This window comes from Populus alba, chromosome 9, assembly GCF_005239225.2.
Source record: "Populus alba chromosome 9, ASM523922v2, whole genome shotgun sequence".
Classification (NCBI taxonomy): Eukaryota; Viridiplantae; Streptophyta; class Magnoliopsida; order Malpighiales; family Salicaceae; genus Populus; species Populus alba.
The window spans coordinates 7943641-7962647 of record NC_133292.1 but is presented as its reverse complement, the minus strand read 5'-3'; the positions used below and the strand labels follow the sequence as shown (position 1 = coordinate 7962647).

General features: G+C 35.2%; 2 protein-coding genes across 2 annotated transcripts; both read right to left on the bottom strand.

Moving 5' to 3' along the window:
• Positions 1-464: 464 nt before the first annotated feature.
• On the bottom strand, positions 465-13468 carry LOC118059076 (pre-mRNA-processing protein 40A-like). Its single transcript, XM_073411319.1, is given in 31 exon segments — positions 465-725; positions 833-1131; positions 1322-1424; positions 1775-1839; positions 1918-2025; positions 2592-2684; positions 2755-2802; positions 3373-3471; positions 3643-3759; positions 3845-3898; positions 3968-4060; positions 4147-4227; positions 4386-4491; positions 4606-4640; positions 4753-4839; positions 4975-5052; positions 5127-5195; positions 5283-5381; positions 5468-5534; positions 5613-5783; positions 5785-5963; positions 6069-6126; positions 6263-6315; positions 8250-8319; positions 8555-8631; positions 8755-8952; positions 9041-9382; positions 9476-9550; positions 10814-10875; positions 11522-11653; positions 11754-13468. Coding segments are annotated over 29 exon segments (3165 nt in total). The 5' UTR covers positions 10847-10875; positions 11522-11653; positions 11754-13468; the 3' UTR covers positions 465-517.
• A 2866-nt stretch (positions 13469-16334) lies between these two features.
• Positions 16335-18326, bottom strand: LOC118059075 (putative UPF0481 protein At3g02645). Its single transcript, XM_035071888.2, has one exon. The coding sequence runs from the start codon at positions 18275-18277 to the stop codon at positions 16598-16600; it is 1680 nt and encodes a 559-aa protein (XP_034927779.1). The 5' UTR covers positions 18278-18326; the 3' UTR covers positions 16335-16597.
• Between the last annotated feature and the right edge of the window lie 681 nt (positions 18327-19007).

Here is a 19007-nt window from a genome sequence, read left to right as displayed (position 1 = left end):
TGGCTGAAGGAGAACGAGTTTGAAAGCAGGAATGGTAGTTCTTACAGCATAATACAATACAGTATCTCATTCATATAAAAGCAGAAAAGTACCAGTTCACCGCAGCAACCACTGGCATCATAAAGTTATTGGAACAAGTTGGCCAATGTGTATTTGACGATGCCGCACAAATAAACAGAGACTAGCAAACCAGCCTATCATCCAACCAAAGACAGGAACAGTAATCTAACAGATCAAAAGTGATTGGACTACCTGCAATATCAAACAAATTCCACTTTGGCTATGAACTCTAGTTCATAATTTAATTCTGAATTCTTTGGTATATTTTAGAATTTTCATTTTCTTGATTTTGTTTTGCAATGTTATAACAGTGTCCATGCAATGTGACTTCTCTCAAAATATTATCCATGGATGTATGGCTGATTAAACGAAAAACCAATGCACATACTGATTACAGAAAGATGTAAGAAATACTACTTAAACTCTATTCTATTAAGGTAATGCTTTAGAAAACAGTTCATGTTTGTAATACAGATAAAACATTGAAGAAAATTTGGAAAAAATAAACAATTTGTAGGAAGAGATAACTACTGAGTTTCCCTATCCTCGCCAAATTCCCCATCTTCGAGATCCTCATTATCACCAGCTCTACGAGAACCATTACGGTGGTCTCTCTTGTGTCTCTTGTGCCTGCTTTCACTGTCTGACTCAGGGGTGGAACCATGCTGCACCGATTATTGGGGCAAAAAACAGAGAGGAAAGCATGTTCCATTAATGCTTTATTACACGTGACGCCAAGTATTACATGCATGAGAAAGAAAAAATTGCATACCCTTCTTGATTTTTTGTGGTCATTGCTGCCATGTCTATGGGAATTCTTGGACCGATCCTTCTCACTTTCATCCAGATCATCCACAGCATTTTGATGCCTCTTCCTCTGTTTCCTGCTGCTATTGTCACTCCCAGATCTTTTCTTATCACTACAAACTTGAGTTTCTGTTGTATCAGAGATTTCAACATCAGCTTCTTCCTTCCTTGTGTGCTCCTTGTCTCTTTCATGTCCCCTCTCCTTTTCGCTTCTATGCTTAGCTTTCCTCCTATCTCTTTCCTCTCTCTCTTTTCCTTTTTTGCCTGCACAATATCAAAACCAGAAATTTAAGTTTAACTATCCAAGTTTATTTGTTTTGCAAGTACCAGATGGGAAGTGACCAAAGCTCACATATGTAATAGACATGGTTCAAATATTATTTCATAAATAACAGACAGGACCATGGTTTTGAGTTTTGAACGTTGTTTAAATTCACACGAAACCAGTTCATACCTTTTCCTCCTTCCGTTTCTGCTCATTCTCCTTCTCCTGTTCTTTCAGTTGGGATATATATTCCTCATACATCTCCCTGCAGAAGGCTTCTTCACCAATGGAACTACAACAAAACATCAAGCAAAATGATATTACAAATAAAGTACAGCTCAGATAATGGATATGGTTATTCATGAAAGTTCCACAAATAAGACAATTACAGGACAAATGATAAAATATAGCATTTAGCATGGAAATCAATTTGTGACTCGTAAAACACAATTAATTTGAAGTGGAAAGAAAACTGCATGTCCTTCTAGCAAATACCAAAAAAAAAAAAACAAAGAAAGAAAATTGCATTTTCATATATAAAAAGAGATATCTTGCCATGTTTGGAAGTGTCCAAAACTTTTTGCAGATGCATATATCATAGATCTATGAATAAACAGTGTTTCAAACATTCGCAAGTAATACCTGTACTCTTGGCTTCCTTCGAAGATTTCCTTGAAGCTCTCCCACTTTGAAGATGCAGTTATATCCTGCAACAAAGCAGAGACTCAGATGGATGATTGGAAGAAAATGCCCTTAATTATCCATCCAATAAAAGGACATTATACCTTGATAGACTGTAGTAGATTGAGAAAATCATCCGCAAGACGTTTACGCTTCTTGGCTTCTTTCTCCTCCTTTTCCCTTGCTCTTTCCAGCAACTCATCAAATACCATCTGCAGACAGGTAAGGCACCACATCAGATCACTGTGGCACATATGTTTCAAAAAAAAAAATGCAATCAAGGGGAAAAAAATCCTTTGAAAATAAAACCATGTATACAACAGTGTAGTTGCTTATTTCCAATTCTAGATACCATTTACCTTCAAATTAGGGCAGTGCTAGCTTTTGAGCTATTTCTGTGCAAGCTCAGGCTTCCAAGATTTGAATTAGGTTATCCACAATCAAGTCAACATTTTTTAGGAAAGGACACTTATTGTTGGTCCAAGAGATCATATTCAAACAATTGCCAAGCAGCGGTGAGTATATTCTAGTGCAATGTGAACATGCAACCCAGGGAAATTCCAATTACAATCAATTTCTTTCTTTTTTTTCTTTTTAATCTTTTCAATCAGATGCCAAAAATTCCAACTATACATAATAGAAAAAACTCAAAAGGAACATGTAACCCAATGAAATGAGGAGAAAATGACATTGTAAAGACAAGATCGCCAATTAACCTTAAGAATGAAGAACTTGACAATTTAAAGGAAGAATCAACTAAAATTAGAGCTTACAGCACCTTTAGGTTCACATCTGATATAGGTGGAGAGTTAACATCCTCGATAATAGCAACCTTCATATCCTGAAGTGTCCAGTTTGATGCCAAAGGAACCTGAAAGTTCAAGCATATTAGGCATCTAAGAGAACAGGATATGTGAAAAGAAAACATTTTCAGATTATACCTTTTTCAACTTTACAACATCCTTTATCCAAGTTTTGTCCTCATGATACTGTAAAAACAAGCAGACACATTGCAAACGTGTAAGTGCCAGAGTATCAGGTCAAAGAAAGCACACTTTCAAACCAAAAAATGTTAAGAAATTTAAATCAATCTGTAACATTCCCATAAACAAATTATTAATCATGAAGAACAGGTAGCTAGACAATCTGGATTTTCACTGCAGAGAAGTTGCTGCTTGTGTCTTGCATTTAAGCCCAAATTCTTTGGGCCCAACTTCATCAAAGGAAAAATATTTCTATATTACGTCTTTAATTATTATCAAAAAAATAATTGGCTATTTAAACTAATTAACTACCATTGCAATGACCAGAGTTTGCAGGCAAATGCTGCTCAGAATTTTGAAGGTGTAATTAAATGCCACAAGTTTGTCACAGCTTGTATAAAGGGAAAAAAACTGAAAAACTAATATAGTGGGTATAAAAAGAAAATGCTGAAACATCAAGAATAAAACATGTCCCTACAAACTCTAAAGTTCATAATAGACTATTTTTCTCAACTCCACATGCTTTTCTTGATGAAAATGTCAATTATCATGAAACTAAACACACAGTATAATTACTTGTTTCTGTAGCTCCTCAGAGACATCTTCAAACAAATCTTTTGGAGTTGAACCTGAGGCATTTGAAGCGACAGCCACATATGCATGCAAATCTTTAACCTGAAAAACAAATTAAAGTAAGAATCTATGAGAAAATGCATCCCATAATATGAGACAACAGCTCTTCTTAACAGAAACCAATTAACAATGCTCAGTCACAAAATCAAAGTTGCTTGTGAGACAGACACACACAGATGCTTATCAAAACAAAACCAAAGTGGTTTTATTAACCTTTAGGTGATAATCACGCCAGTTAGTTTTGGCTGTAAGAGTGCCTGAAGCCACATGTTCTTCAAGCAGCTTGCGGAACTCGTCACGATTTTTACGCTCTGCCTTTCTTTGTTCTTCCTATTTTCATCAACAACGGAATAAGAACATAGTTTAAAACAAAACAAAATACATTCGTTTCACTAAGGCTAACTAATAATGTCACCTTCTGTATCTTCCTTTGCTCCTCTTCTTCCTTCACCAAATCATGTAAATAATCCTGAGACATCATTGTGAAATTAGATCCAAATACTTGTACAAATGTTACTAGCTAAATGAAGATGATTACCTGAAAAATTTCTAAGCGATCAATTTTTTCAAGGCGTGAACATCTTTCATCAGCTTCTAACCGATCCTGTACTTTTCGCCACTGGGTGCTTGCCTACAGAGGGAAAATGATAGATAAGTGGTAAGTTGCACTGCTTAAGGAAACCTGAAAATGTGAAATCAGCTTTGCCAAAAGATTGCCTTTATAAATTCGCACGATTCCAAAAACTGCCTGTATTCCATGATGTTCCGCTTGCGCTCCTCATGTGCCTTCGCTCGTTCCTAGTAAAAATCCCAATTTAAGATTCAAATAACAACTTCATATATTGCTACCATCAGTTATTAGACTTCAGAACAAAAATACAGTAAAACACACAGGCTAAATTATCTGGATGGATGTTAAGAATAGAAGATAAAGCAATGGAGCTAGCAAAGTATACCTTTTCTTCAAGTTCCTGCAAGTAGGTTTCAATCAGATCTCTACGGTCTCTTTCCCGTTCAACAGCTTTAAACCGCTCATCGTTTTCAAACAGCGTCGCTACTTTACTGAACAATATTTTGAGCATTCAAGTACAAAAAAGAAATTATTAAGAAAACAGCCATTTTACAAGGAGCAACAGGAAATGAATTGCAATGAAAAATTACATCAGAAATACAAACCTCCATCTCATGGATGCTGTCAGCTCTTTGGACCCCTGAAAGGATTTCATATTAGAACCAAAAAGAAAATCAGACTCTTATAGAAAAATCACACGCGCACACGTATGTTCATACACAAAACAGAAGAATGAAACTCAAAAAACTTACTTCTAGCATTTTCTTGAATTCTTCCCGTGCTTTTTTCTGTTTAACCCTCCTTTCCTCGGCTTCCTGTTTTCTCTTCTGACCCAAGAACTGAAACAAAAGGTTAGTGTCATGATAAATGACATTTTGAATGCACAGGAAATTCTACAGAGTGCGAATTTTTTTTTTTTGGCAACATAGAACAGAGAGGTTAAACTTAAGAGAACACCAACTGTGAATATTTACCTCATTAAATGCTTGCTTCCGCTCTCCAAGTGTTTTTAATGCACCATATCTTTTATCATTAATTATTGCTCTCATGGCCTGATATAATCAACAGCAAAGTCAGGAACTTCCAAATGCGGTAGACAGAATTACACATACAATGTGTAAATTACCTGGTCCCAGGTCCACTCAGACCCAACATTTGCAGACTCCAGAAGTGCTTTAAATGCATTTTTTGCCTCCTAGAAAGGGGGAAGGAAAAATGTACAGTCAAAATGTCAATACCAGAAAGGCATGCTATGAGAAACTTGAATCTGTAATATACATACCAGCTTATCAGCATAAAGTAAGGGATCCTGATTAACTGATTTCTCTTCCAATGTAACATTGTTAACCTTTTCATCTATGACAACGTCTTTTTCAGCTTCCTGGAAGGCATAAACCACATCAAGTTATTAGCAAAGCAAGTCCAGTATGTTTCCAGACTGAGAGAAATCCTAATATTGACAACTACCTGTTTTTCTTGTGCAGGAGCATCATCTTCTGAACTAGGTTTATCATGAGCAGAAAAGCTGTTGCTCCTAAAAAATTAAAAAAATAAGTGAACCTAAGATACATGCTACTTTTGTTTCTTATGAAATAGGTAAAGAATACTATACATTGGTGCAGTTATTGTGTTAACTGCTGTAGCATTGATTTCAGCATTTTTTGGAACGCCAGCAATAGGACTCTCAGTTGTCTGAACTTCATCTGCATTGGTCATCATGGAAGAGGACATAACAGGTAGGGCTGCTGATTCAGAAGCTAACTGAGATTGCGAGTTACCAGCCAGCAACAGGTTTAACAGGAACTGGACTTGATGGTGCCCCTTGAGCTGTAGAAGACAAAGCATCGGCACTAGATGGTGCCTTACCAATAGATGGAAGAACATAAGTAGGGGCATGAGAATTAGCAGAGACTTCCGATTGTGTTTCCATGATAGATGGCTTTTCTACTCGTGCACGGGCCAACTTGAAGCAAGCATTTTAAAACAATAGTGAGATAAACAAGTTTGTCTTTTTAACAAAGATGAAAATATGTTTAACAAAAAGGAAATATGTCAGTTCAGGAGAAACCTTCAATTCTTCTGGGATTTCCCATTTTGACTGCTTGGTAACTTTGTTGTAGTAATATCTAGAGGATTCATAGACAAAACAGCACCCAAAACATCACAAATATATTCGCTCTGCTAGAAAGAGGGAGAGAAAAGGAATCTTCGAATAAACAAAATGAATAAATAGCTCCAGGGAAAGTAGACTGAATTACGCACTTTCGTCCATCAGGACTTGTGAATTCCTTCCAGTCAGTTGATGCATCTGCCCTCTATGTTGGCAAAATAAATGAATCAATGAATAAAGTGGAGCATTATCTGATAACAGCAACTTTGCAAAGATAAATAGATGAAGAACTTGAAGAAAACTTTTTTTTAAAAAAAAAAACAGCTTAGTCCTAGAGAAAATTTAAATTTGCTTTAATTTAGTCAGAAAACATGAATGACAGAATTTGACAATTCTTATATATAACAACAAAAATTGACAACTTTCAACAAAAGCAAAAAAAAAATCTGAAAGTTAGTGGCTTCTTATGCATCAATTCCAAATAATTGAATAGTTTAACTGGACAAGGACATTGCGAACAGATTACGAGATCAACTCCCATTTCCCAAAAAAGGAAGAAACAGCATGGAGGATAAGTACTTTCAGTGGTACCCAAGCTTCCAGCTCGCTTTCAATTAGTCATTTTTCAACAAAATGCATTATTTTCACTAAGCTATATCCAACTTCACCAACATGCTTTTTTTATGAACAGCGAACATAAACACAAAAACTAATAAGGAATTAAAAAAACTGGGAACAAATAGTATCATAACACTCCAGAAAGTGTAAAACCCATCATATAAAGTAGCCATGTGCAAGTAAGCCAAGAAAAAACAGTCAGGATTTCCTTCTTTAGCATTCCATTTCGTGAAATTAAAGTGATACTGAATTTGTTCTGGGGGCTCAGGATATCAGACAGACATTTAAGCCTAGTATGGAGCTCAGGATATTGGTCAGACATTTAAGGCCTGGTAAGGATGTTTGTTTTGTGGTAGGTCATACTAACCAAGTAAAACAAAAATTTTACACATAAATCCATAACGATCAGTAAATAACACAAATGACAGGAATTACTAACATTCAAGCTATAAAGCAGGTAGTGCAAGCAGCTAGGACCCACATCATATCCTACCCCTCATAGAGTAGCACAGCTTGTACCTGTCAGCAGCTTTAAAGCTACGGGAGTCATAACAAGGTATTTTTTTAATATTACAAGAAATCAAAAGGGAGTTCATATAGCATTCAACCCTATTGAGAACAGATGTACAAATTTCACGATACCTTACTTATCACAGAAGTACCTTGAGAGTATGTAAGTGGTAATTTAATAAGAATTAAATAGTAAATAAGCATCTTAGAATAAATCATAAACACAGAACTTACAATTTTTGCAAAGTATATTTACTGAGCTATACAAAAATGAAAGATTGAGATATTCGTCACAGTCTAGCATGTGCTATACTGATAGCCTGAGTGCCAGGCATAGCTGATCAGTGCCAGAAAAGCATTCAAAAAGTAGTCATTTTGCAAGCATAATCCAAATGATCAAAAAGAGAAACTGGGCAAGCAGGCAAGGCGCAAGAGAGGGAGAGAGAGAGAGAGACATTTACTTGAAAAAACATTTCCAGACAAAAGATTAAGGTAGTATCTTTCCTTTACTTTCAAATGTTAGGCATAATTAAGTTAAGCAAAAGCAGTTCAAAAAGCAAAGGTGAAGATGTAAGAAGAAAAGCAGCACGAGAAGAAAAGATAATACAAAGAAGAATTGGCTGGGTGATGGTAAGAATGGTTAAAACACCCCTAGCAATTTGTCAATTCGTGGGGCCATATCTTTCTAGGCCAGTTTACTGATTTTATACAACAAAACAACAGATACAAAAAGTCAAAAGTACATGGTTGCCTGCTTGAGAAAAAAATCCAACCTTAATGGCGAGCTAGCGTGGCAGGTTTCATTTACCAATCTTGTATAAAATGTACCAAGTGATCAGCTTGCAATTGGAGAAGATCCATATAACAAGAAACTGTCATATTAAATCCCAACAAAATTGTACTAGAACATGGAGGTATGCATATACAATCAGTTCCACAAAATTTTTAAGCCATAAAGCTACAGATTGTGAATAATTCAAGAGGTTAACAGCACCAGTAACATGAACTCACCTCAATTGGTGTCATTAACTCGAAAGGCTTCTCCCAACTAGATTGCTTTGTCCTCTTGTTGTAATAAAACCTGGATATCAAGCAAAGAGTAATACATCAAACAAATATGTAAATACAACATCAATTGAACATTGAGAAGTACTGATAACAGCAATGCATTATCACAAGAACTGATTCTTAATCAATTGAAGTTGGGGTAGAGTGCTCACTGCCCACATATAAAAAATAAATAAACACAACCAAAACTAATCTGGCAGTGTTGTATTGCGCACCAACAATCACCTGCCCCACTAAGAACCACATACCTCCTTCCATTAGCAGATGCATGTTCTTTCCACTCTGTCAAGGCTTCTTCAGTCGGCCTAGGCTGGATACCAGTTGCCTGAAAATTTATGCAATGCCAACACCAGAAAAAAGACATAAAGATATGTTCAGATTGAAAAGGAGAAAAGGTAATGAAGAGAAACGACATAAGAAGACAGGAATATGAGAGGGATCTTCCAACCAGAACATTGGCAGCGGTAATTGAAGACTGTTCACCATTGTGCTGTATAGGCAAAACAAGTGCAGTGTTCTGGTTCATGGATGGTAATGCTGGCTGTCCTCCAGAGGGAATAGACGGTGCATGCATTTGAGGCATAGGATGATATTGAGATACATCGTTAAAGGTTACAGGTGGTTGACCATGTGAAGATGGTGCAAACTGCAAAAATCAGATTCTATAAATTAAACACTTGAGATACCAATCAAACTCGTAAAAATCAACTATGGGGGAACTCCCAATATCTTACAGTATACGATGAAGATAGAGGCGCTCCCAAGCCACCTAAACCAGGCATATAGTTGGTTGGAGTTTGAACACTATGTGGAGGCAGTGGAGATCCAGACATGACATGCCTGTTTGGCTGAGCATTTGGCAATAGAATTGCCTGTGGTGGTGGTGGTGGTGGAGGACCATGGCTAGGCTGGTTAGGTATAGCTGGTAACTGCTGCATTGAATGAGGAAATTGAGGTTGTGGGGGTTGAGGAGGCAATCCTGCATTCATCACAGTGACGCCCCGGCCAACAGGCTGAAAGTGTGGAGAACTCACAGGAATGAATTGTTGTGGCAGCACTGGAACAATGGGTCGGAACTGCAGCAACAATTGATTGAAAAAGATTTCTCCAGATCTATTTGAAGTAATTGGAATGGTGATATATAAATTTTAACAGGTGAGAAACATTACTTGAACAGGCATCGTTGGTGGTGGAAACAATTTTCGAGGAGGATCCATTGAGCCAACCAGAGGAGGCTGAAGAGGCTTTTGAATCAAAAAAGAGCACAATAAGCAAAAGATAAAGGAAAATTGCCAGCATAACCAGTTTGGGAAACAACTGGCAAATTCACGAGTATTTTTTGTCTTCTAATGAAAATAGCCATAAGCTTCAAGGCAAACAGCACGAACTACAAGATAGAGAACCTTGAAGACAACTGAATAATTGATGTAGTAGAGAAAAAAAGGAATTAGGAAATTATCATTTATCTAATATCCACCAACTCTCTTCTTTTTTTTTCCTTTTAGAAAAGAAAATTTTTCACTAGATGAGAACAAAATCGCTAACATTTAATTTTCTACCATAACATATAATTTTGTTACACTTCTTTTCATCATAACATAGATTTCTATGGTGTTTTAGCATGCTGATGATAAATGCAGCACGGAATTTATTGCATGACAACTCGATGATTATGATGCTAAGTAGGTGGCGGGTTGCTTTCAAGTTACTTGGTCCATTTTATGTGATGATATGTCAAATAAAAAAATTAAGTGCCGTGTCTAAACACGTAGCATTGTGGCTCTTGAATACTATCTTTCAAACATAAATACATAAAAACACTTTTTATGACAGCATTAATCATGAAAAAAAAAACATCAAACATTCTCCATCAGGAATTTTACAAGAACATATCGACAAAGTGAAGAAAGCCTCCATGCATACCATAAACAAACCCTTAAATTGGCATGACCATTAAACATATCAACCTTAAGATGCCTTGCAAAAAAAAAAACACCTGTTGTACACTTGTTGGATAATTATTCCTTCAACAATGGGTCTAGGAAAAAGAAATTCAAACAAAGAAAAATTATGGGCATTTACTGCACCTTCTCAAACAAGAGAGCGGTTGCTGTTATGTATATTTCAAAACATGCAAATTTAACCATTACTGTCATTGCAATCATCTGTCTTCAATTTGTATTTTGGCCATCAGCAGGATACTTGCATCTCTTTTCTCTCTTTTTTCTAGATGCAAGATGGATTGATATGCAATGAAAAGGTTGAATTATGGCACAGCATATGTTATTTTCCAAAATAACTTGTTAATTAAGAGCACAATTTTGGTGTCCAAATCATGGGATTGGAAAACCATGGCAAATATGCCACAAAAAAAATCAAATAAAAAAAGTCATATTAAGAAATTCAAGGTCTGTTGCTGTATGAATACCCAGTAGCAAGTAGGCTAGATTTGAGTACACATAAGAAATGAAATTGCATACAACAAAGATTTTTTTGTAGAAAATTACCTGTATTCCAGAGAATTGAGGGTTATTGGCCATTTATGGATGCAGTGTGCGTCAGACAACAACTAAACCAGCAAAAATTACCAAAACGTTAGTATTTTCCAATATGGCAATAACAGAAACCACAGTATGTTTATTTATCAGAAGCACACATGAAAAGATCAAATAACTTCAATTACATTGATAGAAAGACGATGATTTTTATAACACAAAATAATTCTTTTCAAACAGATGAACTAATGCTACATATCAGCAAGCCAAAAAACATCTAGTCACAAAAAGGAAGACAGCAGATATTGAACTTATGATTGTGGCCAACAATGTAGGCAATCAAAAAAATACAAAATAATAGCCCATCCATATAAGTGTTGTCCATTTATGCCAACCATCGTCCGCTTCTGGAAACAATCTTTGGCATATTTTCAGGAAACTAAATATGATGAAATCAAGGGATTGCGGAAAAAAGCCGATCCTTCCGCTAATATCTTAATAATAGAGTTTTTCCAGTTTCAATGAGCCAAGCACCACATTCCATGATGCCTATTGAAAAAATAAAACTACCAAGGTTCATTCGGATGAAAAAACATTCTCATTTTAAACCTTTGAGATGAACTACATCATTAAACTTTGCATCCTTTGCCTTCTATTTCTTCCTAGAGCTTTCTTGCTTAAGTTGATATATTAACGTGGAAAGGCTACAAGCAAACGTACATTCAGATCATGGAAGATCACCTCTACATGCTCACAGAAGATAGCCCATCTAAGTAGGAAATTAAAGGCAGGGAGAGCATCTGTGTGTGATATCCATGGAATGGCAAGATAGTTATCATCCAATGGTTTTGCCTGCAGGATACAATAGATAAGTTGAGGAGCTCTGATGTGTCGTTTATGACGGACTCTTCTAACTATGTTGGTTCCCTATATGCCTCTGGAAATTATCTACCTTGCTGTCTTTCTTTAGGGCACATGTGGAATTGGCAGCGGTGCATCGGTGAATGACATTCTAAGCTTCACTTTACTGGTATTACATTATTGGGAAATTCATCATATTTGTACAAAACAACTCACCTCTTGACAGAAGAACCAAAGATCTACACCATTAGATAAAAGGTAAAAAATGTAACTTGGAGGCAATTGACATCATAATTAAGAGATTCTTTGAAAGGTAAACAAAAAGTACCACAAATGAAGTTACAACTATAGAAGTAATCAAATCATTGTTAGGAAAAACATTGTTTCAACTCAAGTTTCCAGCCATCTCATGTGTTTTCAGAAACCAAACACATTGTTACTTGACTGATACAAAAACAAATAAAGCAATACACGAAACCATTATCTGTAATAGGAGACACAAACATGTGTAATTAAAAATGAATACTGCTCAGAAGACAATAAAGGCATGAAATTCCAATCCTGAGATTCCTTGGAATTTAAAACCGATACCTAAATGCTGCAAACAGATATATATTTATGTATGTATATATATATATATATATAACACTCATGTGAGCATGTAAAATGCAGTAACCTACAGCTTTATGCTGCATTCGTTAATTGAAGCATTAACAAATTAAACTAATACAGCAACAGTACTTCCAAGAACATGAAAGCAGGCACGTGTGATTAAACCTAAAGAACAACCTCAATACCATTTTAATTTAATCCCGACATTTTTCGAATATGCAAACTTGGGAACTTAAATACCATCGATCAACTGACCAATAATATCCTTTATATCTACATTTTAAAATGACTGCCTCCAATAGCAATGCAATTATCACAATCTTAAAAAAAGGTCACAATTCAATATCTTTGCCCTTGAAATCTCAAACAAAAGCAGCAGATCTTAACCTACAAACTCCATTGAGGTGCATCAAAAAAGTCTTAACTCCTCACAACATTCTTTTCTCTCTTTCTCGATTCAAAACAACCATCCCCTTGTTGCCCTTTTCTCGAGTTCTATTGCTGCTTATCAAAATTCATAACTAAAACAGATAAAAAAAATCCCCCCCAAAAAATTACTAAACCAGCGCCACAAAATCACAATTAAACAAACTGGGTTTCCATCAAATCTTCCAGAAGATAAATTTAAAACTTCCAAATTTTTTTTTAAAAAAAAAAGGAAAAAAAAAACTCCAAATCTTCGATTCACCAACCCTCAACATTCATATAACCTAAGAACCCCACAAAAACCCAAAAAAAAAAAAAAGTTTCTACTAGAATCACATGAACCCACAACCTGTAACCCCAGTTCTAATTAAACACGTAGTACTACAGCTCCAAAACAACATAGAATCATAAAGAACCATAGTTTTATTGTTCTTTCAGGAATTCAAGAGTAGCAGTTAATTCGAGTTTAAGCAGTCAGGAGTGAACCATACCAACAAAATAAGGACTAGATTTTGGAGTCGTTAAAATCAAGAAAGGAGATTTTAAGTGCATGTAACGTAAAGGGAAATAAGTTTTGTACTTTCAATTTAAAGAGATGATTGTTTGTCTAAGAGCGAGAGAGAAGGGTCACGGTACCGGTTTTGTTTGGGAGGTAAAGAGGTGTAGGAAGCAGGAAATTAAGGCACTGTCAGTATTTTAAAAAACAAAATTTAAATTTTTTAAATTTAATACTAGTTACTTTTCAAATAAAAACTCATAAAATATTTTTATTTTTATTTTTTAAAATTTATTTATGATATTAACATATTAAAAATATATATATATATATATTAATAAAAAATATTAAAATATTTTTTAAAACACCCTCCTGCTTAAATACCAAACGGAGGTTAAAACGCCCACAAATTTTGGGCACAGCTGAAACTGAAAAAAGAAGGAGGGTGGGTGTCACGCCTATGTCTCTAACCCTTTTCTCAACTGGATCATGTTCGGTTCTGACAATATCTACGGAGGCACAATTCATCCCTATGATAAAATGTTTTTTAAAAAAATTTAAAATTAATTTTTTTAATTTTAAATAATTTTAATATGTTAATATCAAATATAATTTTTAAAAATATATATATTTAAATAAAAAATATTTTAAAAATCAAATAACCATTAAACAGGAGTTAGTCCCATCTGTTCTCGGAATGATTCCTGTGTGTAATCACTATAACCGTCAAGTGTGCCATTAAAAAAAAAAAAATCAACCTTCGTGGGAAAAATTTCCCGGCAAAGAGATCCAAGCTCTTGATTATTTCTACGGGGCACCAACTATGCTCCCTTTTGGGCTATATAACTGGTTAGTCTTTCCATGGGCCTTGTGCTTAAATACCCATTATACTGAGACTTTTTGCTCTTCTCTACACCGGCCTCCAATAAAATAAATAAATAAATAAAAGTGAACGGTCTTCTCGTGAGACGGGGAAAAATATTAGAAACAATGTTCCTGCTCAAATGCACCGTGAATTATTAGATGGCTTCCGATAAAGATAACATTTCCTTGAATTTAGTAAGATGAAAAACTCAATACAAATCACATTTTACCAAATGAAATGGAAAGAGATAAATAATATCTTGGACTTTAGAATATATGGCTTTGTGGGAGAAAAAGAAAAAAAAAAAAAAAATCTCCACAGTAATCATTTTAACAATGAATGAAGATAAGGAAAAGAGGAAAGTGAGATAAAATAGCAAATAAGCCACGTATAAAGTAAAAAGAAAAAAATAAATTACATGTATATAAAAAAAAGACCAAGAGCTGTAAAAATTTACAACTACAAATTTCTACACTGATACAGCTGCACTAAAAGTTTATTATGTTTAGTTTCTTTTGAAAGGTACTTAGAGAAAGAGGATTTTTATTTTAAAAAAAAAACATGTCATTTTAACAACTTTAACAATTAACATGAATGAATAAAAAAAAATACAGAAGAAATGAATATATGGTGGTAAATAAGCCATGAAAAAAAAAAAACAAAAAAATGAAAAAACAAAAAATCAAGTCAAATCAAAATAACCAAGCTAAACCAATTTGAATTAATTTTTATCCTAGAAAAATCGAACCGAACTGAAACTGATCAGTTTGATTTGGTTTCGATTTTTAAAAAAAAATCAATTTGTTAGTTTTTTTTTTTTATAAAACCAAATCAAACCGAAAATAATCATTTCTATCTTTATTAGTATTGTAGTAAAAGCATCATTTACAACAAGATAAGATTATTATCTAAAAAAAATAACCCTGATGTTTTTTTAATTATTTTTTTTACTAATTTGGTAAAAACATTTTTTATCAATATATCATCTAGTTCCCCCTTTAACAATCTCTTGTGAGCCACGATTGCTACTCCGAAAAAAACTTGGACCATGCCCTGATTTAGAATTCAAGAAGTCCCATGGGAAAATATTTTTCTTTGAGAATCTTGCTCGCTAAACTGTTAGGTTCAACCATTAGTTTCCATCCCAGCTTGCCAAGTAATGCCAGATTAAAACAATACATATTGCAAAAGCTCAGTTCATCATTATCCTTTGATCTGCATAACCTACCCCATATTTTTCCAATTAATTTATGTCTAATTTGAAGATTATTGCCCCACTAGAGTATTTTCATCATTCTCTCCAACTCCTCACATAATGTAAGTGACAATAAGAAGACTCTTATTTATAAGTTGGGATGGCTTGGATCACTAAAGAAATTACTACACTCTTTTGAGTTTTTTACAACATTTTGTTTCGCTAACCATGGATCCTTTTTCATAATTGATCACGGAAAAAATAAAAATTAAATTGCCCTTTTATTTCTATCAATCAGGGATGAAAATCCGAGATATTTCCATGATTTAAAAGGTTGTTGACCTTTAAAATATTCAAGATGTGTGATATGCATTCATCCCTTATATTTTTGCCGATGATAGATACTAGATTTTGTGAAATTAATTGCCTACCATAAGCTATCTCGTATTATTAAAGCAAGTGATAAACCGCGGTGTTTTTCTGTGTAATAGCTTTAAAAAATAGAAAATTATCATCTATAAAATACATATGTAAAACAGAAGGAGCTGTTCAGCAAACCTTGCTTCTATGAATTTCTCTATTTTCTTCTAATTATATTTTAAAAATCGATTCTACTCACGATACAACAACGCAGGTAAATAATCTACTCATAGCTTGATTATGTAAGCTCGTAAGTAGGGCTACAACACTGCACTTTCAAGAATTTATAATTCCTGCAACTTTAGTGGCGGGTTGGAAAACTTCTATAGGTCTTGGATCGTGATTGATTATCATGGACGGGACCGGGCAATATTTCCATATTAAAAAGCATTACCGGGGACAAGTCTCCGATGAAAAGAAAGAAAAAGGAAAAGGCCAAGAAAAGTATGGCTATGGTGGTGTCTCTGAGTTGTACTCCATGATTAATTCTTTGTATATTATACCGTATAGCTTTAGATGGTTAATCTTGTTTTAAAGCATAAGATTATAGCGATCAACATGTCTAATAGTAATAGTAGGATCCGATGCCAGATCAAAACAAGAAACACAAAAAACATCATCATCATCATCATCCAAATACATATTATTATTAATTATCTAAATTGAAGAAAAGAGCTGAAAAGAGATTGAGCACCCACAATTAATCCTTATATTAAGAAATATCAATACAACCTGTTATCATTACACTCCCATATTCTCTCCTAAAGTGAAGATACACAAAATCCAACCTTCTCCTTTACAAGCACACAGGGTATGGCGGAAATCATCACCCGAAAGATCTCACACGTACACTCTCAAGAAAAGAAAAACAAACATCATTCGGTAGAGTTGATCACACTTGAAGCATACGGGACAACCAGTCTAAGTGGTACTGTTAATGTGAAGCACGCGACTGCATCTGTAGACAGAACAAAAGGCCTGTAATGTCATCAAGAGCAGGAGAAAAACTGCAGCCAGCAATGTGAGAAATTGCCAAGAACCAAACACATATCGCTTCATAAATTTCCCAACTTTTACCGTCCATCGCTGGTTATAATACTTGTTAACATCTTCAATCACTTTATCTAAGAAAGGGACTTTGGTAAGTCTAATGGATTTACTCATGCCATTCCACAAGTTGGCAACCTCTTCATCGCTCTTTAACCGGTTCAAAATGATACCTTTTTCTCTTAGAAACTTCACATCCTCCTCGGTATCAATTATCCCATTCATTAATTCAGTGTAACGTGTAAAAACTAACGGTCCCGATGCATTTGATGCCTCGAATGCTACTAAGTTTCTTAAGACCACCTCTGTGTTCACATCTAAACTGATGACGGGAAGGTAAAGAGTAACTGCCTGGACATCAAAAGTAATGCTCAGGATGTTACCAGTAGTGGGTGCGAAACAAACCCCGGATTTGGACAGCTCGGTGACGCAAGGAATTGTGATCTCCTCAACCAATGGAGGCCTGTTAACTTCATTATCCGAGTTCTCATTCTCCGGTTGGGTTTCTTCTTGACCTTGCGAGAAGAACAAGTGTTGAAGAGGTTGTTTTAAGATTGAAAAGCCAGGAAGATTAGAGAGGATTGTCCAAGGCAGTTTAAGTATGACTTTAAAAGGCCGGGAAAATAGCAATCTTTTGAGAACGCGTACCGGACCTTTGTTGAGCCTTGTGATTATCTTCCAAATCTCACTGAAAAGATCTCTTATGTGACTTGAATTACCGGATGGATTGTATCTGCCTTCCATTGCATCAGGCTGATCATCAGCCTCACTTATGATCTCTGGCGGTGCTTCAACTTTTGGCACAATCATGTCATACAAGTAGTCTAGCAAGTGTGCACATTGAGATATATGAATCTTGGGAATGTCCTGCATCATCTTGAATGGAGAAAGCTCTTTACAAAATCCTAACAACATTGAGCATAGCAGATCATCGGCCAACTCCAAAGATGATAATTGCACTTCAAGAATTTTTCTCAGCACAAACAATGGGATTTGATTCTCGAGCATCGCCATATCTCTGAGAATCGCATTATGAGCTGATTTTCTCCCAGCATAATCAACCAAATGCGACATTGATCTTGAAGAAACTCTTGTGATAGCGATCCCTTCTTTGATGGCATAGATTTCCAGGAATTCTAGCAAGAATGATGCATCGATTGCCATCATCCATGTCAAAGTTTCATTGCTAAAATCTAGGAACTTATGGTAACAGGCTCGAATCTTTAACTCGAGCTTGGACAAGTGATCAACGATATGTTGAAATTTAAGGCTCTGAAGTTTCTTTTGAGTTCTTTTTGCTGCGGCGAGCTTGTATCTCTCCATCTCATAGAGCTCCGGACGCCAATGATGGTAAGGACCAATTGCCACTTCCTGTGGAGTGTAGCTATCCGGATCACTAGTCATTAGAGCTTTCGGGACGTTGAAAATGCAGACAGGAATCTCAGCATCATTTTCGAGCTCTTCCTCAAGTGTTCGACGGATGTTAATTATCCATCGATGCTCATCGAAGCTTAGATTTGAATTGGAGGACATGTTGGAATTGAGAGAAGACATGTTTGTGCTCTCAGGATAAAAATTTTCGGTCTTCGTAGTTTGATAAAGTGCATTCAGTAAGAATGTTTAATTTATTGTTTTATGGGAATGGGGCTTTAATAGTCAGTCATAATTAAAACAATAAATTAAACATTCTTTTATTTTTATTCTTTCTTACTTCCATTCAAAGCATTCACGGGAGGTTGATTTTGTTGAACATTGAGAAAAACGTTTTTATTAATTGTTTCATCAGTCAGTGACAATGGATTCTTTATTTATTTTATTTAACACATGATGAAATTAATGAGAAGGCTCACAAAGGATCCTAGACCCAGCCAATTTGAAGTCTCAATAAAATATAATAGATATTTTATTTTTGTCTGGTTTTAATGGTTAAGGGAAGACCTAAAGTAATTACCAACCTTCCACGGAGATATCTGAAATCGTTTTCTTTATATATAGTTTTTGATGTGCGCTATCGCGCTGACAGGAATCGGCATCGCTTCCTCCGCCAATTTCTACATCATTGGCTAAGGACAAAGGACAAAGACAGCAAATCAGAACAAACACATTCCTGGGAGGCGTGGGAAGCACGGTGGAAGAGTCACAAATTAAGAATATCTGTCAACGGCGGCAAAACTAGTCCAGGATACATACAGAATCTTGATCAAATGCACAGAGCGTGATTCTGTATGCTCAGGATACATACAGAATCCTGATCACCTATTTCTCTTCTCCTTCTTCTATCTTC